The sequence below is a fragment of the Polyodon spathula genome, chromosome 6 (assembly GCF_017654505.1).
Source record: "Polyodon spathula isolate WHYD16114869_AA chromosome 6, ASM1765450v1, whole genome shotgun sequence".
In the NCBI taxonomy this organism is placed as follows: domain Eukaryota; kingdom Metazoa; phylum Chordata; class Actinopteri; order Acipenseriformes; family Polyodontidae; genus Polyodon; species Polyodon spathula.
Window position 1 is genome coordinate 74776618 of NC_054539.1, and position 26300 is coordinate 74802917.

The 26300-nt window shown below is 37.3% G+C and overlaps 2 protein-coding genes across 2 annotated transcripts in view; one reads left to right on the forward strand and one right to left on the reverse strand.

Moving 5' to 3' along the window:
* Positions 1-3: 3 nt before the first annotated feature.
* Positions 4-10713, reverse strand: LOC121317627 (crooked neck-like protein 1). The gene is made up of 14 exons (XM_041253765.1): positions 10531-10713; positions 9664-9816; positions 9224-9315; positions 8845-9003; positions 8224-8390; positions 7465-7643; positions 6265-6435; positions 5891-6082; positions 3980-4039; positions 3270-3350; positions 2341-2580; positions 2128-2229; positions 1634-1882; positions 4-340 (listed from the first exon to the last, which is right to left on the reverse strand). Exons 1-14 carry the CDS (start codon positions 10576-10578, stop codon positions 65-67), a joined length of 2169 nt encoding a protein of 722 aa, XP_041109699.1. The 5' UTR covers positions 10579-10713; the 3' UTR covers positions 4-64.
* A 70-nt stretch (positions 10714-10783) lies between these two features.
* cfap61 (cilia and flagella associated protein 61) overlaps positions 10784-26300 on the forward strand; it is a 39980-nt gene continuing 24463 nt past the window's right edge. Inside the window, exons 1-14 of the mRNA XM_041253766.1 lie at positions 10784-10852; positions 14416-14566; positions 14908-15058; positions 16375-16451; positions 17326-17393; positions 17484-17610; positions 18690-18822; positions 20611-20764; positions 21511-21602; positions 22028-22120; positions 22790-22959; positions 23180-23219; positions 23612-23751; positions 24235-24361. Of these exons, the coding sequence (XP_041109700.1) occupies positions 14424-14566; positions 14908-15058; positions 16375-16451; positions 17326-17393; positions 17484-17610; positions 18690-18822; positions 20611-20764; positions 21511-21602; positions 22028-22120; positions 22790-22959; positions 23180-23219; positions 23612-23751; positions 24235-24361 (1515 nt within the window). The 5' untranslated portion in view covers positions 10784-10852; positions 14416-14423. The remainder of the gene's footprint in view (positions 10853-14415; positions 14567-14907; positions 15059-16374; positions 16452-17325; positions 17394-17483; positions 17611-18689; positions 18823-20610; positions 20765-21510; positions 21603-22027; positions 22121-22789; positions 22960-23179; positions 23220-23611; positions 23752-24234; positions 24362-26300) is intronic.

Below are 26300 nucleotides of genomic sequence, written 5' to 3' on the forward strand. Positions count from 1 at the left end.
ACAAGTCAGAGTCACGATTATACAATGGTATAAAAAGTCCTGCAAAATCAATACAAACATTGTGTTAAGATGCACTTTTCTTTTCATCACTATCAGTGTCCTGCTCAGTTGGGGCTTCTGCCGTCTCCTGCTCTTCCTGATGTTCTGGCACTTCCACCTTTTCTGACTCTGAATCTTCAGAATCTTTGGAATCTTCAGACTCGTCTGGTTCCTCAGGTTCTTCCTCCTGCTGTTTTTGTTTCTTCCACATTTTTGCCATAGCAAGCAGTTTAAGGTTGGGTTGGTTGGCAGAATCCTCTGGAAAGATGTAATCGTAGTACTCCTCCCAGCCAGCATCCGACTTTACAAAGGAAAAAAAAACAAAAGTGTCAACTTAAATAATTCATTTATACAACTTGTATTTTACAGGTATATTATTAAAACATTAATTTCAAATAACTTCATTAATCTGGATAATGTGAGCAGACATTACCATGACTCATATGGTGGGGAATTTATTTTTGCTTTATTGGCGGTTTTGAATGGATCGCCAATAATTCTTCCACCAATCAGTGTGGCATGCAGTGAGTGATCCTGGCCTCTAACAGACTGGTATGCAGCACAGGTTAAGTGCTGGGCAAGGGAAAGAATGTGTTGGATGCCAAAGTGAATGAGAATGGCAGTGTGATTAATTAAAAGTAAAAAAGTGTAAAAAATGAAAAGCAGACCGGACATTTACATCAATGGATTTAGAAAATCTGGAATTCATGATGCGATCAGGAACTCGGATGCAGTGTAATCTGTATCTGCTACTGTGATACCTGTACGACTTCTTTTTTTATGTTAAGCAGTTTTGTGTTATTTATTTATTTATTTATTTTTACAAGGGGTTAATTAAGTACTGTAACAGCCAAAATAGTATAGTATTCCAGGCTTGTTAGAAAGTCTGTAACAAAAGCAAATTTGCTTTGGATTGTTACTGTTGATTCGTTGTAGATACTACTATCAAGACACCCACCATGCAGGTATTGCAACGTCCCTAAACAATGTTAAAATTAATTAGTTCTGCACCTTTATAAAAATGAGTTGACTTTGCCAGTGCTTGCTAGTCTATTAACTAGTTTTAAATTTAAAGCATTTTTGTTTCGGCTTTCTTGTTAAAGTTTTCACACGTGGCAATGCTGTCCTACAATTACTAAATGATAATGTGATCGTTCCACTGTGTTATGTTGGTGAACCAGAGCTACGTTATAAAACAGAGTTAGCAAATGCCTATTGTTAAGTGTACTGCAGCTAATAAGCCTTTCCAATTACTGGTATCTTAAAATTAAGACCTATATAACGGTAATGATGTAACTCATTTTCAGAAGGCCTTCTTTGTTCTTATCTAAGTTGCTGCAGTGACGCTGTAGATGCTATAATGAGTTACTGTAAATGAGATACTGTTTTAGAAGACAGATTTCATTAAGTAAACATGTATTTGAATGTTTTGTTTTGTTTTTTAATTAAAAGCATTTTTTTGTGAATGTGCTAAGTGAAAAACGCCAATTCAAAAACCGTCAAAATCTACCAAGGTAGCAAATCCGCAGAATTAAATACCAGACAAAATTTCCCATTATACGGTACTCTGAAATACAAAGTGAATTGCCCTTACCCCATCTTCGGCCTGGAGCTTTCTCCTTTTCTTGACTTTCTGGGGAAGGAGTTTGCGCACTCTCTCCCGTGTGACGTCTGTGCCGAACTCAGCCTCCAAGTCCCTCCAGGACTCCAGTAACATGAGTCTCTCCTCCTTCTCTTCACAATTCCGCATGGCCTTGTTGGCCTCCTCGTAGATCTGCTGGCATTTGGCCAGACGAGCCTCGCTCTCCAAAGACAGCTCAAACTGTGCATAGCTGATCCATACCTATAAACACATTCACATTCATTAGCAAAATTTCATTTGCACCTCCAAGGAGCAATAAAGAAATACACTGTACATAATGTGGTAAAAAAAAAAAAGTCATTAGTTACTAGGGTGCCTTTAAACTTACAAGTCTACAAACAATAAATTTAAATTATTATAAACAGGATATAAAATGAGATATTCAAATATCTGAATGCAGCCGAATTTCAAACCTGTTAGTGAGAATTTGTAATAATGCAACTTACCTTCACATGTTGAGTGCGCTGAAGCAACCTCCTATAAAGCTCTCTTGTCTTCTCATATTCTTCTTGTTCAATTTCAAAATCAATGTATGATTTCCAAAGTACCTGAGAATAAATCATGACAAAATATTTACATGTTCTTTTGTGTAAAAATTATATTTTAAAAGCAAAGTTTTTACAGGGATTACAATAACCAGCAGTGGTTACAAGCTTTACCTCTGGCATGTCTAGCCTGGGCTGACCTATTGCCAGTTCATATATTGCACGTGCTCGATCCATATCTCCCAAGATGGTCTCCAGTTCAGCAAATTTAATCCAAGTGCTACAGTTCTCAGGGCCAAATTCCAGGTATTTTTCATACAGCTTCCTGCAGCGGTCAAACTCTCTCAACTGCAGCTCCAGTTCAATGTACCCTTTAAAAAGTTTGTTCTTTGGACATTTGCCAATACCTGTGCCCTGATTTTAAAAAAAAAGACAAAAGTAAAACATACAAAAAATGCAAAAGCTTGGGGCTAGTAGGGGTTAAATTGAGGGTGAGGACTGACTTGCCTCTGGGATCTGAAGCCTTTTGAATTGATTTACTATTGAATGGCAGTTCAGTGCCCACATGGGCTACAATTACACCCTTTTAAAGAGGATGGTTAAGCAAGGAAAAGGGTGAGGTAGACTGGCATTGTAGTGATCATTGTAGACTGACTAATGTTTTAATAAATCCATATGGAAGATGTTCAGGAGGATGGTAAAGTCAGTTTCCTACTTTGCAATAAGCATTCACTACAGGCCGCTGACACTAGATGAAGATTCACTACCAGCATATGTGTCCTGGGGATTTTCTGTTGCTATTTAAAAAATATGCCACATTTAAACCAGTGAACTTAAGTGTATACCCTTTAGACCATGTCATACAGAAAGGCCCAGGGAGAGGGACTGCTAACAATGCAGCTCCCTGTAGCACAGTTACTCTTTGGACATAGGATCTCAGTATCCATGTCTGAAGATGTGATTCTGTATATTAGATTGACTAGGATATAGAAATCACAAGCTTTCAAGTCTTTTCTCCAGGTGCAAGAAAACAGTACATTAAAAGGGTGTTATTGTGTACATATGCATATCAGAAGACTTGTGCAGATCACGTATTCACTTACCAAACTCTTCCTGGCAAAAGGGAGGTTCTTCTGTCTGATTTCAAACTGTCCGTATAATAACCACATTTTAGCAAAAGTAAACTGGAAAAAAAGAGAAGAAAAAGTAAGACATTTAGAAAGGGGATCAATCAGATATATTCCAGGACTTGCATTCACTTACACACCCAAAATATTTTTCCCACATGTTTTTATATTTTTATGTACACATCAAGGGTCATACAAAACTAGAAAAACATTTCTCAACTTTTATTTGTGTGCATTGCCTAGGAGAAAGAGTTCCCCTTCTGCAATCCCTCCTGAAGAAAGAAAACAAGCATTGTGGCAGAAGGGAAGGGGATCTGGGTATCAAATGTGAATAAAAAACTAAAACAAATTGTGATTTCAAAAAAATAGATCACTACAATATGGACAACACAAGATTGAGCCATGGTAAAGTGAACAATGTAGGGTCTTAAATCACAGTTCTGTAACACTTTATATTTGAGTTTACATCAATGCTAATGCTTGCAAGAAATTTGCTCTGTAGAACAGTTGTTCATTAGTTTTATGAAAATAAAATAGTTTTATTAAAATAACATTCACACATGTTAGAAAAGTAACAGAATATACATGCTGGAGCAAGGAACCCCATAGGGTGCACAGGCAGCTGTGTTATTTGCAGAGTAATCCCACAGAAAGTGCAATAACCCATTATGCCATTAGATAAATACCTTTTTGTGTGGAATGAGTTCCAGACACGCTTGGTACACCTGTCTTGTCCTCTCTGGATCCTGTCAACAGCCAATAATAACATTAACATCTGCACAGAACATCTGTTATAACCGTTTGTTAATTGGTATGACTGATATCATAATCTTGTAACGCAGGTTGAATGCTCATTTGCTCAGTTTGTTTGTTTCTTATTTTTTTAAAACACTGCACATTAAGAATGTGCTCCCACGAGATCAAATCGTATTTCCAATTCATATTTGTGTGCAGTACACAGTATTAAACAAAAGTACAATGAAAAGTATTCTATTCTTAAACTGTTTAAGTGTGTGACGTTGTTATTCTATAGAAGATCAAGCAGTCAATGCTAGTAACATGCGTATTCATACGAGATGGCTGTAAATATGTACACCTGAAGCTCACTACTAAAATATTCTTTGTGGGCTCAGGGAGCCGTATGCCTTGGAAACAGAATTTATATCCCCAAAGCCAACAAGAACCCTCTGGTTACTACAAGACAACACTCCCTTATATGTTCCCGCACCTTAATAAGAATTACTGATGATACAAAACTAGTGATGATTGATTATAATTTTTACAAGTCAATTATATTATCCATTCGATATTTTAAAATAATCCCGATGACGAGTATCGATTATTCGAATAACATCATTCTTGGGGGGGGGGGGGGGGGGGGTGGAGTCACAAGAAGGTCCCGATTTTTTTTTTTTAATTTCTAATTAAAAACAACAATAAAGGTTCAACTTTGTTCAACAGCACTTTCAAACCTACTAAACACATAGCATGCATTATATTGAAGTCACTACTAAAGCAGCCTAACCAATATATAAACAATACCACTTCACAGAAACCACTTTCAAATAAAGAAAAGCACACACAATCTAACAAATTTGCAGGTCAATATAAATATAAATTTAACCAACAATGACCTGCTGAGGTGGAAAAAACAAATACAAAAAACAGGCTTCCATTCTTTGTTGCATTACATTTCATTTGATAATTACCAATTATCAAATGAAACGTAATACAAGACATTTTAGTTTATTTTATTTATATATATATATATATATATTAAAAAAACCTGCCTCTGACTAAATTAAAATGAGAAACCAAGTAAACAATAACAGATACATACACGTGAAAGTCCCAGTAAAACAATACAGTAACTTTGGGTAGCTCACTTATAAATACATATTCATATCAACATCCACGAACCTATGGGTTCGAGTGCGATTGATCTGCCATGCACTCGCCCTATATTATTATAATTTAACATCCACCGTTTTTCTGTTGCGGAATGAAATGTCAATAAGGTTACTGATAAATTTGTATGAAAATAAAGTTTGTATTTATGAACTTACAGTACTTAAACACTTGCTCAGCTATTTATAACAGAGTTCTGATACTATGCTACACTCCCTGTATGTTTTTCTTCGTGATGCCATTTTGCATGCATTATGGAAGCTTTAACAGGAGAGCGGGTCTCAACATTCCCTTGACTACAGATCCCAGAGTGAGAGCAGCTTCAGTGGTTGCTGACGCGATCCACTGGAATCCAAAGTGGCTGGAACGCATAAGTAACTTTTATAATGAATGACCATAAAGACATTAAGTTTTATAGTATAAAAAAAAAAAAAAAAAAAGGTCAAAATTGTACAGTTTATTAATCGTTCGAATTCGGTCTCAGTGTTTAATTTAATAAATCAGAAATTAACCATATTTTAGAATAATTGCTCATCACTATGCAAAACAGCTTATTAACAAACATTATTTTCACAACAGAATTACTTTTTTTTATATAACCATGCCCAGAAAAATCAGTGTCTGTTACAAAACTTTTGGCCGTTTAATTGGGAAAGATTTGAAAACTTTTTAAAAAACAAAAACTGTACCCTGGCTTCCAATTCTTCATATAATGCATAGTTAATCCAGAGGTAAATGTATCTCCTCCAGTGCCTCTTTTCTTGGATAGGTGGCACATTTGCAATGGCCCTCTCATACACGTCCCGAACAGGGTCTGGATCTGCGTCACTTTCCACTAGCCTCAAGTAGTCAAACCATGCATCATAGTTGTGAGGGTTAGCCTGAAGGAAGAATTAAAAAACAAAACATTTTAACCCTGAAAAAAAAATTAAAAATCTGCATGTAAGGTACCGTATAAATCTAACTAAAATGATTAAATGTAGCATTATTAAAATGTTTTCTGTACATAATGTGTACTATCCCCCAACCAGATATCCACTGAAGCGATTAAGAAAGCACTCGCCTTCACTTCTTCTTCATACTGAAAGCGCCTCTTGCTGACGATGACATCTTCAATTCCTCGTCTATCTCCAAACCGCTTCTCGAAGACAGTGTAGGTTTTGAAGAGCTCCTGGGCTTGCTGTTTTGGGATCCTGTCTAAAGCGTATTTGTAGATCACTCTCACCCTTTCGAACTATAAAAAAGGAGAATCAAGGCTTTCTTACCACCGATACACAAAACCATCTGGTAAGAAAAGTGTAAGTGTGAACTACTAGGAGACGAGAATACAACATGCCAGTTTTGAAGTTTGCAGGTGTAAATAATACATTGGTTCTAATAAAACTGTCAGGACTCATATGAAAAATTTGAAGGAATTTTCCTTTTAGATTTTCATTTTTCCATTCAGAGGCAGATACATTATGGAGAATAATGACACAAAACTACCAGGGAAAACTGCCCTGATTCTTACAATGGCATGGCTTACATTTGAGAGCATCAGGAGAAACCTTCAAAACCTTTAAAAAGCTGTACTAACAGTGACAAGATGAAAATATCATCTTTATAAAGACAAACAGTGGCAAGTACAAATGAACAGAAATACAATGAATGGAAACATTAAGGCCGGAGATACACAAGCAATTTTAGATGGCGTCCGTTTGCAAGAAACATGTTTCAGCAGCTGCTATAGTAATTGGAATAACTAATATTAATACAGTAAAAATTGAGAAAATGTCAACATCGAAATACTTGTGTGGAACAGCGGAGCTAAAAAAAAGAAACCTCCAAACTCAGTATTTTGCCAGGAGAAAGAAATTGTCTTCAGTTTGACTTTTACCTCCACTGGTGATTTCCCCTGAAATATTTGTTAATTCCTTATATTACTCATCTTTATATTCTGCACATCTAACGTCCCATAAACTTTTTCTATCATAAAAAAAAAACGAACAATTGCAAAGTTTCTTCATGCATCAACTTACCTGAAGCTATATTTCCCATTTAGGAAAATTGAGAGAACTGGCTGAACACACACAACACATAGAAAATCTGTCAATTCAATTGCTAAAAATACAGCAGTGGTCTATTCTGTTACTCGATTGCCAGTCAAAAATGTGTTGATAGTTAGTGACACAGTCCACTTTATTGTCAATTTGAGTTGCCAAGAAAAAACTGCTTGCATATCTCTGGCCTTAGAAGGCATATGTGAAAGCTTACAGTGCATTACCTCTTTCTGTTTCTCTTCAAACTTTGCAAAGGCCACATAGAGCTGTTCATCCATGATGTCCTCTCCATAGAACTCCACTGCCCTCTCAAACACCCTCCTGCCATGGGCAATGTAGCCATGTTTTTCTTCAAACCGGGCATACTTAATCCAGTTCTTTACATCTGGGTGGACTATAACAAGTGTGCAGGCGTAAAGGAACACAACTGCACTGAATGGGGCTGCACAACAAACACAGATTCCAAATGCAAAGATTGTTACCTCATAGCAAGAAACAAAACACTTTTTAGTCTGACACCATGGAACAAGCATGCAGAGACAATGTGAGCTGGGAAAGGAAATGGGACTAATTCTGCATGCCTCTTTCCCCTCCTCTTTACATGCACAATATGGAGGGACATGGTAGCATTTATCAATGTCATGCTGCAAAGGAGGTTATCACCATGAAGCTGGTACTTCAGTAAAACAGAAGCACAGACAATATGATGAAAAGTATTTGGAAATTGGGTTTGCATAGCCTGGAAACTACAATGACCCCCCTGGACTCAGTACACTGTGTGCAGAAGTGCAGCCTTACAAGCTCTGCAGTGTCTCACGTTTCTTTTTCTTAACCATGAGAAGCTTGCTATCACAAAGTTTGAGAACCCCAGTTTTAGATCATTAAAATATACCCCTAAGGTTTGTATCTTAAACCTACCACCATTCTGTTTTTGATTTCTCTAACAGGACATCAGGACCCCTGTTCTTCATGTGAAAGGATATATCTCTCGTAAATGGCGCGTGCTTTTTCCACCTCTTTATAGCGCAGTTCAAAATTGATGTAGGAATGCCACGCTTGCTCCTCCGGCTGCCATTCCATCCAGCGCTCAAACACCAGTCGACAGCCAGCAATATTCCCCAGCATCTCCTCCATGTACGTGTACTTGTACCTTAGCAAAGGGAAGCGAAACACAGTGCAAAAAGTTACTTTCACAACTCTGCCCAGTCTAGGGACTTTGGAATATTTATAAAGGATCCAGTTTGTTTTTCCAACGTTTACTTGTTGCTATATATTTCAATAAATGAATAAATAAATAAAAATCTTCATACCTGCCAGTTTCTGACAAAAGAAAAACACTGACAGGCAGACTGCTTTTTTTTTTTTTTTTTTACACCCCAGTTCAGTTTTTTTTTCTATTCTACAGCATGTTATACACTGATGGGTGGCCTTAAAATGTTGACTAAAAAGGACTGAATAAAAAAATATATATTATTTTATAATGCTTTACATGCTTCAAACCTAGATTTTGTTTACTACTGATTTTAGATAACGTCATTAAAAACAAATTTCCTGCACCTTGCACTATAACATATGTGCTTAAGTGTTTGTGCACTGCTCCTCACCAGAACTGGTTGACCCGGGGGAGGATGGTGATGGCTCTGTCCCAGATATTTCGAGCATGGTTCACCTGCCGGTTCTTCATCTCCATCTCGGCATACTTCAGCCACAGCGCGATGTTCCTGTGATCCACATCGAGAGCACGCTCGTATATGGAACGTGCTCTGCAGAAAACATCCAAAAAAAAACAAAAACAAAAAAACCAAAGGAAATTACACTGGAGGCACTTCAAAATCTCTGTGATCCATTACATACATTTCAAATAGCTACTGTTTGAGAAGTGAAATATCACTGTACATTTACAAAATGATCAAAAAAAAGTACTTCACCTAAAGAAAAAAGCAATGTAAAAGAAATGTGCAAGTATTCTGCAATTTTTCTTACCGCTGTACTTCCTTTAAGCTCTCCTCCCATTGTGCATACTTTATCCAGTTGCTGATAACTGTTCTGTTTTTTCGGATGTTATCCTCAAATCCCTTTCAATTAACAAAAAAGAAAATGAAACACATTTTTACACATCGTTACATTGTAAAAAAAAAAAAAAAAAAAATATTCTAACCACTGAGTGGCAACCAAGACACCACTACAAACCACACCTTTTATTTCTTTCTGTCAAATAAATCACATACAAAACGCAGTAAAAGTATATGATAATACACATTATTAACGGGATGAACTTGAGTTGTTATTTCCTTAATTACTGGGTAGATGGTTTTTGGGACTACTAAGCTATTTGACACTGGATGACTGATCTGTGAAACAGAGTGACAGGTAGCATTACAAAATCCTCTGCAATCCACTTTCTGTGATGGTGCCGAACTTACTTTTCTTTTCTTTAGTTTGTAGTCGTTCAGCTCTTCTTCGTCTGTGATCTTCTGCTTTGGCGGTGGGGGGAGAAGCTCAAGCTCTCTCTCTTTAGCTTCTCTCAGCAGCTGCTCCGCTGTGATCTGCACCTCGGCGGGAGCTTTGTTTTTCACCTGGGAGGAAAGCAAAACAACAGTAAAGGCAGTCCTACCTACTTCATATACACCATGTACCAACCATCTTTTTTTCAACATAATTCGGTGTGGAGATATTTTGTTGTTGCTGTACGAGTACGGAGAGCGTGTTTATTTGGGTTTTGAATGGTTGTGTCACCTTTAACAAACCTCACAGCCTTAGTAGCATCTCTTGCTTTTTTACCATTGGGATAAATGTGTAAAAAAAAAAGTACAATTGGGCCGTTCCATGGATTACGTTTGGTACACATAAATACACATCTAACAACTATCTGTACATGCCCAATAAGGGAATGGAGGGATAGATAGTCTACTGACAAGCCCAAGGTGAGCGAACTCCCCAACAACTGTTAAGGGCAGATCTCGCCTAGCAATGTACATAAACTAAGTGATGCAGCTGGAAGGATCTGCTGTGGTGTTATTATTATTATTATTATTATTATTATTTATTATTATATTATTATTATTATTATTAAAAACACCCGACAGAGCAATTTAAAAAAAGTGTTTCCAATTATATTCCGTGCATAGCCGCCTGTTAGTTATAAGCATACCCCCTCAAATGCTCTCCAAAGTATAATCCTGTCAGGTGTTTAATCAACAAAAACCATAACAAACATCCTGTCCCCTCTAAAGGGCCTTGCTGGGATACTCGCTGTTCAAAACTTTACAAAATAAAAACGCAGTCCTTACCTTGGCTACTTTAGGTATCCTTTGTTTTCCAGCCGCCGTGGACGCCATTTTATTTCTTTGTTACTTCAGATTAAAGAAAACAGATCAATCTTAATATTGCTTTTATCAATTTTTTATGAGTAATAGTCTAGTTACCACACAACGCGCCACCATCAAACACTTCCCAGCATGCGTAACCTCTCACATCTCACCCCTGACTTTTGACGTACAGCGTGGTTGTTGTGGAGACTGCAGTAGCGTTCCGTCGCTATGACGACTGTGGTCTTTGCACGAGTCGTCGCGTTTGCATTGGACTAGTATTGGGGAAATAAATCTGTATCTGGTAAGTGATCGTTCAATTATAACAATAATAATAATAATAATAATAATAATAATAATAATAATAATAATAATAATAATAATAATAATAATAATTAAGATAACCGCAGTGGAAAGTGACAAGAGTTTCTTTTTAAAATAGGTATTGACGTTTCAGACAATTTCATAACATGTTTAACGCAGTAAAGGGCTTTTTACCAGTGTACAATTTTAGATGTATCTCTAGCTGCACAGTATTTTGAAATATTTTAAACACCTGCATGAATACAAAGTTGGTAATCGGTTTTGATTCTGGATAAATACAGTGCAACCTCGCTCTAACGACCCTGTTGAGGTCCAAGCCCTTTGCTCGTTATATCGAGGGGTTTAGCGAAAGGACAATCAAAATGAAAAACTGTTGGAGTATGTTCATGAGATGAGATTGTGAATAAAATGAGTTACGTGTACCTGTACGCAGTATTCTGCCTTTGCTTTATCTCGTTCGTTAAAGAATTAAAACACAGTAAGCCTACAAAAAAAAAAAAAAAAACTAATACAAAAATCCCGAATTGACGCTGAACTTTTATTCAAAATCTATCTGACATGAATGAAAGTGCACGAGATCTTTATCCAACAAGCAAGAATCCCAAACTGAACTTGTATTCCAAATCAACCCGACATGAAAAGTTTGTTGTTGTTTTTTTGTTTGTTTGTTTGTTTGTTTTTTAATTAATTTTGCTTTGCCGCTTGGTTGCTGAACAATCGTGTCGTGAATATAATTTTTGACATTGTTTACATTCACGACAGAGATATGCCTGCGTTACTGTGTTTTTCAAACAGTCAATATAATGTCCAGCTTTGCTGCAACATAAGAAGCTGTTTTCGTTTGGGAGTCATAGTTACACAGCGCGCGCTTTAATGAGAGAGAAGAAGAGTTTCTTCGCTGTGGAGGCGGCATCCTGTGCGTACAGACCGCGATGTGGACAGTGTGTGTTTAAGAATATAAGAAAGTTTACAAACGAGAGGAGGCCATTCGGCCCATCTTGCTCGTTTGGTTGTTAGTACCTCATTGATCCCAGAATCTCATCAAGCAGCTTCTTGAATGATTCCAGGGTGTCGGCTTTAACAACATTCTGGGAAACTGGTTCCATTTGTGACCCCTGGACCTTGTTTCTTTTTTCAGGTCGAAGACATTGTCAATACCTTGTAGAATTTTGAATGCTTGAATCAGACCGCCAGGTAGTCCTCTTTGTTCAAGACTGAATAGATTAAATTCTTTTAGACTGAACACAATATTGTAGATGAGGTCTTAATAATGCATTGTAAAGTTTTATCATTACTTCCCTTGATTTAAATTCAGCACTTTTCAATATATAGCCGAACATTTTGTTGGCCTTTTTTATAGTTTCCCTACATTGTCTAGATGAGGACATTTCTGAGTCAAGATGAACTCAATTTCAGTATCTTCCATATGGTGTTTGTAATGGCCATTTTTATTGCCTGCATGCAGTACCTTACACTTCTATATTAATTGTAATTTGCCATGTGTCTGCCCAGATCTGAATGCTGTCTAGATCATTTTGGATGACCTTTGCTGCTGCATCATTGTTTGCCACTCTTCCTATTTTTGTGTTGTCTGCGAATTTAACAAGTTTGCTTATAATACCAGAATCTAAGTCATTAGTGTAGATTAGGAAGAGCAGAAGACCTAATACTGGTACTCCACAGGTTACTTCACTTCAGTACTTTCTGTTTTCTACATGTTAACCACTCCCTAATCCATGTGCATTTCCTTAAATCCCTACTGCGTTCAGTTTGAGAATTAATCTTTTATGCGGGACTAAGTCAAAAACTTTCTGAAAATCTAAATAAACCATGTTTTATGCTTTGTAAGTATCTATTGTCGATGTTGCATCCTCAGAAAAAATCCTCAATTATCGTTTTTATATATATTTTTTATTTGGGGTCCAGGTTTGTTATAGCAGAAGGTTCGTTCTAAAGGGCGTTATAGCAAGGGCCTGTGTGGCACTACATGCACCGCGGTTCCTGCAGACAGGGGCTTCTCACAGGCGGAGGGGGAACACGAGCACAGGACCTCCTGCTCTGAAGCATAGCGCCGATACCGCTACATTGGTGTCAGAAGTGGACGCAGGAACCCCCTGTTGTGTCACTCTCTCCGGATTTGGGCTCAGTTTAGGCGGTGGTTTGGCCTGCAGTCCATGTCTGCCCCTATTGATGTAAACCATCTGTTCCCACCCTTGGTGATAGACTCTGCTTTTACTATATGGTACAGAGGTGGTATTGAGTAGTTAAGGATTTATACATTGATAATACTTTTGCATCATTTCACCAGCTTTCCCTAAAATGTAACCTACCACAAACCCACGTTCTTTGTTACTGCAAATTCAGAACTTAATACAAAATAAAGTGGCTCAGTTTCCTCTACTGCTTCCCAAATGCACTATTGATTATGTACTAGAATTCAACCCTGATTGTAGGGGTGTTATATCTAAAATGTATAACATTATGTTGTCTCTGCATTGCCCTTCATTGTCTACACTGAAAACTGTGGGAACAGGATTTAGGATTCAACATCACATGAACCTCTATGTTTGAGACCCTCCCTCAAACTTTACAAGTGCCCACTGACCCTACCCCACTCATTGCACTTTTCAGTGTGGTACCTAACAATGTTCCCTTATCTAGGCTACAGTTAGACACTGTGGCTTTTGCAACCCTTCTGGCTAAACGCCTGATTTTGTTCTGATGGAAGCAAGCTACCCTACCCTCTTATGTTCATTGGATCAGGAATCTTATGCATTCTCTTAAATTGGAAAAAATCAAGTTCACACTAAGGGGATGTACTGGCAAATTGTATAAAGCATGGCAACCCTTTCTTTCCCATGTTGATGAGCTCCGACTGTTCTCTCTTCTGTAATGATCCTTTAAAGGAACTAAGTGCTATACTCTCTCTCTCTCTCTCTCTCTCTCTCTCTCTCTCTCTCTCTCTCTCTCTCTCTGTGTCTTTTACTGTAATTTAGTGTAACAATTTGTCATTTGTCTACCTTGTTAATTTGTAAAAAACAATAAACGAAGTTTAAAAAAAAAAATGAAGTGAACGCAGGTACTCCAGCGTGCACTTGGAAGCCTCTAGCCCGGTGAGCAAGTCCTAGGGCAGACTTGAGGCTGGCAGGGTAGTGTGTAGTGTGCCCGCGGGTAGGAGTCAGGGCTGGTAAGTGACGCAATCAAAAAAGAAGACATAAGCCCGATATCGGCTCCTTTTTACAGTGGTATTGGCGCTGTGCCTCAGAGCGAGAGGTCCTCGGTTCACGTCCCAACTCCACCTGTGAGAAACCCCTGCCTGTGGTAACTGCGGTTTGCCACAATGTATACATGTATATATATATATATATATATATATATATATATATATATATATATATATATATATAGCTATTCAGCTGTGTTGAAAGAAAAGTATATACAGTGCAGTAAACTTGTTATAACAATTAAGAACAACAAGTTACTGCACTGTGCTATAAATAATGTAACTTATAATTGTTTTGTATTTGTTTGTATTTTGTCCAGGGTCAAAAATGAGGACCATCACTTCTTCAGGTGGTGTAGCTGAAGTCATAAATGCAAGAAGAACAGAATCTCTTGATGCCCAAGAGATTATCAATCTAATCCAGCCTTCAACACAAATTGTATTTGGCAGAGTTAATGTCATTTACCTTCTGTGAGTATATTGCATTTTTCTCCATGTTTTGTTTCTTATAGAGTTACATACCACATTTTAATAAATAAATACATACATAAAAATGAATATAAGAAGCCAGTTATTCTTGGAAACATAAAACAACCACAGAGCCATATACAATGTCTTGTTCAGCAGGCTGACTGTACCAGTCAGACTTGTGGTGAACAGAGACTTCAATCATCCTCCTCTTACCATCTCTGCTAGATTCTAGTGTATTGGTAGTTCATATTGTGAAAGGCTTTAGCTGGGTTTTATTGGAGGTCTCTCAATATTCAAGATTTCTCTTTTCAAGTAACACTTTTTGTTTTGTTTTTTTCTAGTGAGAAAGCAAATCTAGCAGTGACATTAACGAACGGGAGAAACGAAGTGCTCGCTCACGCTGCCTTCGTAGATTACCCCAATCTGGATAATGTGGACCAGACTCGCTGGGAGTCTTGGCTGCACAGTAATTATCACAGTGAAAAATGCACAGTAAGTATTTATTAGGAGAAATTCATTTTAATACCATAATGGATTTAAATGACTGGTTTGCTTTTTAAATTGCTTCATAAGTGTACCCACATACAGCATATTGAGTCACGATCATAGATGCAATTCTGGACTATCATTAGTGAATGTAAACACTTTCATTTAAATGAACTTAACCGATCAAATTGCTGTTGACAATGAAGCCAAGTTAGTTATTACTTTGTATGCCCTAAATGGTCTTGTCCATTGTATACAAGCATGCCTCCCTCTTGCCAAGGCCTCCCATCTTGCCCTCCTCCTTCACTTTTCTTTAAATGAAGCGTTTGCTGTTGATAAGGGTTTGTACAGGAGATGGGTTTCTTGAATCAGTAAGTTCTACTGATGTTGGATTGGTGCTTCCCAATCAGGTTGTTGTGGACCCAGCTTTAAAGCCATCTTGTTGCATCCAACTGGAAACATACCATCATACAGAACAACTGTGTTGCCATGAAGTTGGCATGATGCCTTGACTTTTCCAGTAGTTCAGTATTTCATTAATGTAGCTAAGTTTTAATTTATACTGAGCATCAAAAGAAACCTATCACTATTCTAACACATTTATTTAAAAAAAAAAACTAAGATATATGAATTATGGACATTGACAAAATGTTTTTGGTTTCTTTTTAATCGCTCGATCATTCATCCTTCACCATGACACGCTTGAGTGACTATGACTGAAGCATATGCACTTAATCACCTAATTAGTGAGACAGTTGATTGGACACTGAATTTGGAGTGATTTCTGCTTTTGAATTGCAAGCTTGAAATAAAGCAATAAAGAAAATCACAGAAAAACACCAATATTCCACATCTGTCAAGATAGCAGCACCTTCATGCAATCGGCATGTTGGAGACTGGACTAGGGCAGCATACTGTGGCTTCCCGTCTTGGGTGCTCACAGCCAGCAATTTCAAACCTGGTAAGACGGTATAACCAGACACACTCTGTCAATGACAGGTCATGAACTGGGAGACCAAAAGTCACAACATCTGCCCAAGATTGACAGATCATTTTGCAGCATCTTGGTGATGTCAATTGTTAATCAGCACAATACAAAGTCACCGCACCTGCTCTAAAACAGTGTTTGTCATTTTACGATCAAATTTAGTGAATTTTATTCAAATGTAAGTGATAGGTTTCTTTTGATGCTCAAATATAAGTGATATGGTTTTTTTAATGCTCTAGTATTGTAGGTAGGGTATCTGTAGGGACAGTCTGTATTTCCTGCCTTTCTGTATGTTCTACAAAACTAACTTTTGTTTGAATTTCTCTTCACACAGCCCTTAAACACATTGTTCATGCACCTCTTCGTGGCACTGCCTGACTACTCTATTGGGGGCGCTAAAGAGATTATCAGGTAAGATACACTTTCCAGTACTAAGCTAATAATAATAATAATATGTAACAAAATGGTGCACTAAGCTGTAGTTTATAAACAGTGTGACGATACCCATAGCAAAGTAAATATACTTACATACACATATTCATCATCATAATAATAATAATAATAATAATAATAATAATAATAATAATAATAATAATAATAATAATAATGCAATATAAAAGTTACATTAAAACCCACTAAGGCAAGAAAGCCATATTATAAAAGTAAGTTTTCAGTCTTGACTAGAATGGTAGGCAGAGCATTCCACCATTTAAGAGTTTTACAAGAAAAAGCCCTGCCTCCCATGGTGAATCAGCTGACCCTAGGAATAACCAGCAGCCCTGCATTCTGTGATCTCAGAGTGCGATTTGGAACATACATGGTCAGTAACTCCTGCAAATAACTGGGTGCTAATCCATCCAGGGCTTATAAATTAACAACAAATTCAATCTTAAAATCAATTCTATACTTCACAGTGCAAATAGGCCAAAACAGGGGTAATGTGTTCACTTCACATTACCACAGTTCTGTGTATCACCTAATGCAGAGTACAGCTTTGTTCAATCAAACACATACAAGAGCTTTGGTTAGGTAAATAAAGTCGGCAGCCGCAGTTTATTTCAATGGACCTGTCACTTAGCACACACTGCCACCTAGAGTCTGGATACTGCAATCAGAGGGCAAATCAAATCGGTCTTAAACCAGTGATCATCTTACCTTATTATTTAGCCGTTTTCAATAATTTGTCTATTTTCAACTGCATGAATGTGCTTCAACTTTGCTGAATTATGGCTTTCATAAATTTGATTACATTGCAGTATGAAATTGGTCATTTGCTTTGTTACAGGACAGTCTTCAACGCAGTACCTGAGCTGTATTATATATTCCTCTTTGTTCCAAACAGTGCCCAGTTAGGTAAGGATTTTGCAAATATTGAATGGAAACCGATTCAATAAAGTTACATGTAAAATGGAGACTAAGGTACTCCTCTGCTGTGTTTTTTAGACTCAGCATTAGAAGCCATCTTTGAACCTTTCGAAAGCCGCACAGGATCAGCCGCTGCCAGGGAGTATGCTGCATTTGTGTGTCACAGACATCATCACTGCCCAGTTGTGCACATTCGCACTGCGAGGTAAACACCCTGTTTCGTTGTAGACAGCACTGCGGCATTACCATCCATGAGCTCAATGCAATAAATATGCATGGCTTCAAAGGAGTTCATTTTTGCTGTGGAGTTCAAAATACACAGTGAACTGACATTTACACAGATGTTATTTATACTCAGTGATCCAACCAATGGCTTGTCATGAGACCCTTTGTATTAGAGTCATGTCAAAGGAAATGTGATTTTACCAGACTGTCCTCTATTCCCATGTGAATTTACCAGATTGTCCTCTATTCCCATGTAATTTTACCAGATTGTCCTGTAGCCCCATGCGGTTTTGGTACATGGTAGTCCTGCATGCACTGTTGGGCTCCTGTTGAGGCTGGATGTATCAGTGACTTTGAATGTGCTGAATTCAGCACAGCTGCTTAGTGTGCACTTTACTTAAGCTGTTTACTTAAAAATATAATCAATTCAATTTAAACCGAAGGCCTTTTTGGACAGATTTATCAAGATCCCTGTGCTGCAGTCTAACTTAAAAGAAACTAGAAAAGTTTCAGCTAGTGCCTACAACAGTTTCTTATAAGTTTTTTTTTTTTTTTTTAAGTTAACAAAAATGAAAGGAAATCAATCTTTCAGTGATAGCAAACCAGTAACAAGCTAAGTCTAGCCCATTGTATTCTTAAACTGGCGCCTAAGAGAACAAAACCATAAGAGATTGACAAATATTGATTTATTTTTTCTATAGAATGGAGTTTATTCTTTTTAAAATGACTAATTATTATTATAATTATAAATAAAACTATACGATATAAATATTGAGCTTATGTTATTATTATTTATGTGAATAATACAGATTATTAGCTATATCATTTTATAAGTAACTTGATTTCTCCAATTGTTTAAGAGCTGAAAACAATGAAAAAGGTCTAATTAAGCAAATGATCTGTTCAAGTAAGGGTCTAGTTAAGTAACTGAGGGCTCAGTTGGAATGAAAACCAGCAGACACAGGGATCCCCAGGACCGGGGTTGGGAACCACTGCGTTAGAAGACTACTCACAACCTTTTTTGAGAGCATCAGGTTATTGACGGTGTTCTGTTTTTAGGGTGCAAGACCACGATGATCTCACTCCTCTGTTTACACAGCAAAGTGATAAACTGACAGTTACATATGGGGATTACTTCCTTGCTGAGCTTATTGAAGCTCAGGATGAAGAAAACCATGCTGTAGTCTGCGAGGTGAGTTCTGTTAATGAAAGGCAGGAAAGCCAATGGCAGTTTCTAGTTTTGTAAATGTGCAAACTTTTATATCAAAGGAAATCAACTCCTACTAATAATCTATTTTAATATCCAGAGTGAACAATAAATCACTGAGGTCCACGTGATTCAAGCAGTACGTATATCATTGCAATACAAAGATCCATCTAGATAATGCTACAACATCATGATAGCCACTCGTTGACTCTCCCAGCACACACAGGCGACCCCTTGTGGGAGGGTTCCCTTGAGCCTGAGAATAGCCGGTTTCTTCCTCCCCTTTCACTAAAGTTGGCATTCCTTCATTGCACATATGGTAGATTAAACTGAATATCGAACCAATACAATCCCAACATATTGTGGATTGCAGTGTGGAATTGAAGGAACAATTTTTAAAGTAAAGTTATTTGGGCACTCCTAAGATTGTAAAACATTTAAAAATCTCCCCCAATATATCTCCCCCAGTATAATTTTGTTAATGGTACAGTACAGCAGCTATTCCAGAATGACCTGTGAATAAAATGGGATTTTTTTTTTTTTTGCGTATTTCCTCCAAACCTTTACTTCTGTAGTGTGTGTGTTTTTTTTTTGTTTTTTTTTTTTTATACAGCCAGATATTTTAGCAAAGTGTTTATGACAAGTTTTGACAAGCAACAAATAAGATTAGTTTCTGGCTTTTTCTCAAGGCAACCCACAGAGACTGCAACATTAAAAAAATACAGTAAAACCCTCTCAATATCACTGGTTAATATCACACCCTGCTTGTTATCAGCACATTGAAATTTCCCGACCACAATATAATGGGAGTGAATGGAAACATGCTCCTAATAATATCACTTTGGTTAATGTCACACTCTGCTTAATATCAATAACGACTGATTTGCACCCCACTTAATATCACTTTAAAATGCCTGCGTTAGCTGTCCTGTAGTCACATTCTGTACACTGTATGTGACAGCCTTGTGGTCACATGATCACCCTGATTGACGCGTGAAGATCACAAGGGTGTGTTCAGTGTTTTTCGGAAACTAAAAGATTTAAACAGCCACAGAGGATGAAATAATTGCTCTATTTGAAAAAAGAAAGAGAAAAAAACCCTCTTGTTTACTGTCAACGATCTCAAAGATTGTTAAACAGGAATGCAGTTTTGAGCCAGTGATCAGTGGCTTCTACTACTAAAAGAAAAGAGAAGTACAAAGACTTAGAAGAGAACTTCAGTTCGTTTAACTTTGTACGTGGTTGATTGGTCTTTTGGACGTGGTTGATTGGTCTGTTAGGTTATTGATGAGCTCCTGATAATGTGAACTCTGCTACCTGTCACAATGTATGCTCAGTCCCTTTGAAGTGATATCAAGCCAGCTGGACTGTACCTATGTAAAATAGAAGAGAGTCCAGTAAAGCTCATGGAAAAAATTAGAAGCAAACAGTTTAAACAAAGTGAGTTCCGTGAACCAGTCCCCATGAAGAACATTGTTTTTCAACATTTTCCCACTTTGCATACCTATTTCTCTGTTAACCATTTCATTTGTTTAAGGTGATTTGGTCTGTATCAGAATATAAAACAAATAGAATTCTAGAAATTTTAATCATTTTGGCAACACAAATGACGGCCCTCCTTTTATAGTCCTCTGTTTGCCAGAGAACTAAAACTGTACGTTCAGAGGGGTTCAGTTTTGACTCTCTTATGGCATTCAGTTTTGCAACACACAACATTGTTGAATTTGAGCTCCTAAGGAGTTATTAAAGGTGTTTGTGTTCCTGCTTCTGTAGGTGGAGGGCACTGCAGTGGGGTTTATGAGTTTGTGCAGTGACATCAATATTAAACTGCTGAATGAATGTTTTGAGCTTGGGCCGTTTCATGGCCTTTGTAAGCCACATCCTGAAGATATCCTAGATCCACTCACTGAATTACAGGATGAACCAGGTACAAGCAAAACACTGCAAACATACATAAATAATTCCATAAACATACAGGAAGGATTTGGATTCTCTGCTTTGCACATTTTTTTTTTTTTTTTTTTTTTGCACTACAGCACAAATGCTAAATTGTGGACAATTGTGGTCAGTTTAAATGATTTATTCAGATTTTGGGATGTTTAAACAGCTTCCTTTTCAAATGAGTTTATTTTTCCTTTTTACAAGCATTAATGTATATCCTAGATTCCCTTTGGCATTGAAAGATTATTTTTGTTGTTGAGCTCCATGCAGATATTTCACATACCATATAATAATAATAATAATAATAATAATAATAATAATAATAATAGTCTTTATATTATGTAGCACCGTTCATGTACGAACATCACAATGCACTGTATAGTTCAATAAAAAAAGACATAGCAGACATTACAATTTTGAATTATAAACATCAGGAAATGCAAGTATATTAAAGTACATTTTAACAAGTGATTTAAAAACACCTAGAGTCTCAGTCCTTGATCGCCCCAGGAAGAGCATTCCCCGACCATTAGAAAGTTTAAACCACTGCTTCCTGATACTGATCACTATCCCTTTCTGTGCTAGTGCCATGATTTAAATAAAATAATTTAAGTAATAATGTTGCTAAAACTAACAATAGGTAAGGACATATATTTATAGTCTTTTTATGCAAGACATTATGTCAGGTATATTGATTTGAATTGTTAACCGTGGTTTGATGTTTGTTTCCAGAGATAGAATCTGATAGACAAGCCAGTCAGAAACCTGGTTCAGGGCGATCACAGCAATCAGACAGCAGCAGCCTACAAGGGGCAGATATAAAGGTATGATACAGGGTAGGAGTTTATTGTTTATGGTTCGAGTCCTGGCTGTGCGGAGTCACTGCTCTTCGCTGGGGATTCTGAAGGGAGGGTCGCATTGGCTCTGGCGCTCCCCTGGGTTAGGGAGGTTAAACAGGCAGGCTCTGTTTCTCCTTATCGCGCTACAGCGAACCCTGCTGGCCAGGCACCTAGTGAGCTCAGAGCGGAAACCTGCAGAGGTCAGTAGCTCTGAGTTCCTTGGTGTAAAAGGGGAAGCTGGTTTGATCGTGGGATTGGAGGACGCCCACGGAACCGTCAGATCTCCTGAGCTGTGTGGGGAATTGCTGCAGTGAAATTGTATGTCCTCAAGGGATGTAATGGCGGAAATTAATATTTTATAACATTTATACATTTTTTTAAAATGTATATTTTTTATTTTACATGTGCAGGTTCCAGCTAAAGTAAAAGCAGATGAACCTCTAACTGCCGGAGCTGCTGAGTCACTTTCAGGAAGAGAAAGCACACTGTCTGATGTATCAGAGGTGAGAGGACCCTGTTTATAACTTACCTGTCATCTCTTCTCAAAGCACTTATCAAACAATGGATATCAGGCTAAACACATATAATTATTTGTGTATATTAGAATGAAAAGTGGATTGGAAACGGTTAGAGATACATTTTTACCATCAGAAAGTAAAGGGTAGATATTATAAAATTGTAATGTGGACTTGCATGCTTAGGTATTTCCGACAGTACATGTATGTATGTGGCTATAATTGGACTAAAAGTGATTCTAAATCATACACACCCCAGGGTTTCCAGACACTCAAAAAGACTAAAGCCTTCAGCAACCAGACTGGGATTACACAGCTTGAAATTCCATTTGCATGTTCTGTTACCCTTAACTTTTATGATGTTGGTATTCATTCTGACAATAATATTTCTCTATAGCTTGCCAATCCACTGCCTCCTTAGTCTCTGCAGTGATTTTAAGTATGTAGCTTCAAATGTCAGAATTCTGGCACAGGAGTGTGTAAAGTAAAAGGTTTTTGCTGATTTGCAGCAAGATTATACAATTGTTATATTAGACAAATGATGGGATTCCCAACATGAAACCTTGCTCTCTTACATTTAGCAATTTGCCCATGCCTCATAAGCAATTCTGTCTTACCGTCAGCTCATGATTTATGTTCTCATTATTCTCATTTCAGTCAAACACTGCACAAGCTCCAGTTGGCGATAACACAATCTCAGATCAGAAAAACATGCATAGAGGGAGCTTAGAAAAAGGCAGAAAGACTGGTATCACTCCAGTCTACAAAGGAGCTCTGAATGCTTTTTGTATTCAGTTGTTTGCAATAGATGAGAAGTATGAAATGAGGCAAGTATAAAATGTAATATTTAATGAATGATACATTTTGTGATATGGTATAGAGCTGTTGATAAAAGTGTCCCAAAACTGTAATTATATATCTATCATTAGTTAAAAGTCTAAACAAGACCTGTGAAATATAATAAATGCTTTTGTTGCACAGACTTTGAATTAATCAAAAATATATTAGTTGCAAACCATCATCTCATTCTCCCTTTTGGTCTTACAGATCGCTGGATTTCTTGCCTTATGTGTTCAAACTTTATCCAGTAAGTGCAAGATCCAGTTTATACAGTTGATAGAACTTTTTGTTTGACTGAATAATATAATAATTCTTATTTAAAAAGTTGCAGGTGTATATGTAGAATATTTGAACTACAGATTTTAGTACCAAAAGCAAGCCAGTTATAACTTACTATGAACTGACTATTAAACAAATATTGCGATTTTAAGCTAAAGGTTATTTTTTAATAATTTGAGATAATATATTGAAACATATAGCTTCCCAAGTTTTAAGCACTTAAGGAATATTCTGTAGGCAAAGTATGTGCGAGGCTGTGAGCTGAATCCCTGTTTCTTCCATTAAGTTTTTGATATAATAAGAATATATCTTTGTGCAGTATTTGCCTTGTATTTATACATTGTAATCCTTTCACTTTAGGACAGAGACCTGTGCATTATCACAGTACCCCACATGGTTCCAGAGTTCCCCCTCCTTCAGAGATGTGTCCGTGCCATTCCTTTTCACACCAGCACCCTGTCTCAAGAACTTTATATTTTCCATCGCTCCGGCCTGCTCAAGTAATCTTTTTTGTTTAAGTAGTCTTTGCAGTTATGCCAGAAGATAATTTTGAACATTTTAAAATATGTTAAAGATGATTCAAATACCACTCATTTCAATGTTAGTTTTAACACTAAAATTAAAAATACAAGTGTCCAGTTTTTCAGTAGTATGTAGTATGTTGTGAATTGGACATGTTTTCGTTAATGGTTATAATGTATTGTGTAAGATAATCAAAACCACAACGCACTAACACTCTGAAACTTGTGCAGGCTTTATGGAAGAAAATACTTTAATTCTGAACGTAAAATAATAAACAAATATTGACTGTGCAATCATTTCTCTCAATGTTTTGCTACAGACGTGATAACACAGTTTTAGTGACTTTCATAACCCATATTGTTAATATTGCAGTTCATAATAAAAGATGATAAGAATATGTAAAAACAATATGAAGACTTTATCATGCCATTATCATGCGCTTTCTTTTTCTGTTTTCCTAGGTCCTTTACTGTAAGACAGGCAAAATCCAGCGACAAACCAGGTGTTGAGTCTCTAATTAAGGAGCTTGACATGCGTGATACTATATTAGCAGATTTTGAGGTTTTTAACCAGGCTCGCAGAGATTCAGTAAGTACTGATACTGTTAGACTAACATGTGGCGTATAACTTGCTTAGGAGGTGTCTGAAGATGGGCAAACTGGACACAAACTCTTCTTTTCCTCAAGACTAATTGCAAAATTACATTTCTTAAAAAGAGACTAAATCTGTTTTAATGAATAAAATGCAATGTGATATTTAGGAAAAACGGTTGTTTGTTATTAATGAAGCCAAAATTACAATGTCAATAGCTACTTAAGATTCAGAAAGCATCAGGCTGCTTTACACTAGAGCTACAGATAATAATGAAATATACCAAAATAATTGTTTTAATGTTATTTTAATTTGATAACAATGTACTGACCTTTTGTTATCATAAAGTACCCCCAGAGCCAGACTCGCTCCACACATCGAGATACACATATAATATGTCAGTTTGACTCGGGGTGGGAGGTTCGGTCAAGCAGGCTTAATATCACCACATTAAAATGTCACAGCTAGAGTATAATAGCTCTTAGTTGTTCCAAAAAGTCGTCTTTAAACAAATGAAGCCGGAGCTTTTTGTTGTTATGCTCCTCGGTTGTGGAACTCTGTTCCGATTACACTATGTAACACAATTTTTGTTCCTGGGTAGTAAGTGTTATTTCCTAATTACTTATGCCTCAGAAGTATAGAAAATGGCTATTATTCCCCATAAACTTTGCTTTGTGACCAGGACAGTGATATTTTGAAATGTACCTATTTCCAATGAGAAAACGGTATTTTCTTTCACATAAAGTCAGAAAAAAACAACATATGAATCCAAATTAACATGTATTTATACTAAAGTAATACAAAAATGACTACAAAAGTTTTAGAAGTGAGTAGTTTTTCAGGATTTACGATTATACTGTAAATCACTTTCACGAATCAGCCCCCAAATGTAGTCTCCCATCATGTTCTCGTTATACTGTCCTTGGTAGCGGCGTTCAAAGTCCAGTATATCCTGGTGGAAGCGCTCGCCTTGTTCCTCCGAGTATGCTCCCATGTTCTCCTTGAATTTATCAAGATGAGCATCAAGGATATGGACTTTGAGGGACATCCTACAGCCCATTGTGCCGTAGTTTTTCACCAGAGTCTCAACCAGTTCCACATAGTTTTCGGCCTTGTGATTGCCCAGGAAGCCCCGAACCACTCCGACAAAGCTGTTCCAAGCCGCTTTCTCCTTACTAGTGAGCTTCTTGGGGAATTCATTGCACTCCAGGATCTTCTTTATTTGTGGTCCAGTGAAGACACCAGCTTTGACCTTTGCCTCAGACAGCTTAGGGAAGAAATCTTGAAGGTACTTGAAGGCTGCCGACTCCTTATCTAGAGCTCTGACAAATTGTTTCATAATGCCCAATTTGATGTGCAGTGGTGGCATCAGCACCTTCCGGGGGTCCACCAGTGGCTCCCACTTGACGTTGTTCCTCCCCACAGAGAACTCGGTCCGCTGTGGCCAGTCCCGCCTGTGGTAGTGTGCCTTGGTGTCCCTGCTGTCCCAAAGGCAAAGATAGCAGGGAAACTTGGTAAAACCACCTTGGAGACCCATCAGGAATGCCACCATTGCAGCCTCTTGATGAAAAATGCAGATATGTATCCACTTAGGCAGCTGTAACTAAACTGAACTGGTGGGCTTAAGGCCCCTGTGTTTATACTACTATTTATATTACTGGAAAGTTCTAGAAGTTACTCCAAGTTTACTCAGCACTGAATCTATCTGGAATGTTCTGGAAAATAGGTAAATTTCAAAATATCACATGTCCTGGTCACAAAAGCAAAGTTTGTGGGGAATAATAGCTATTTTCTATACTTTTGAGGCATAAGCAATTAGGAAATAACACTTACTACCCAGGAACCAAAAAAAAAAAATGTGTTACACGGTGTTACCATTAACAGGGCTGAAACCTTGGATTCTTTTAAATCTAAATTGAAAACATATTGGTTGTAA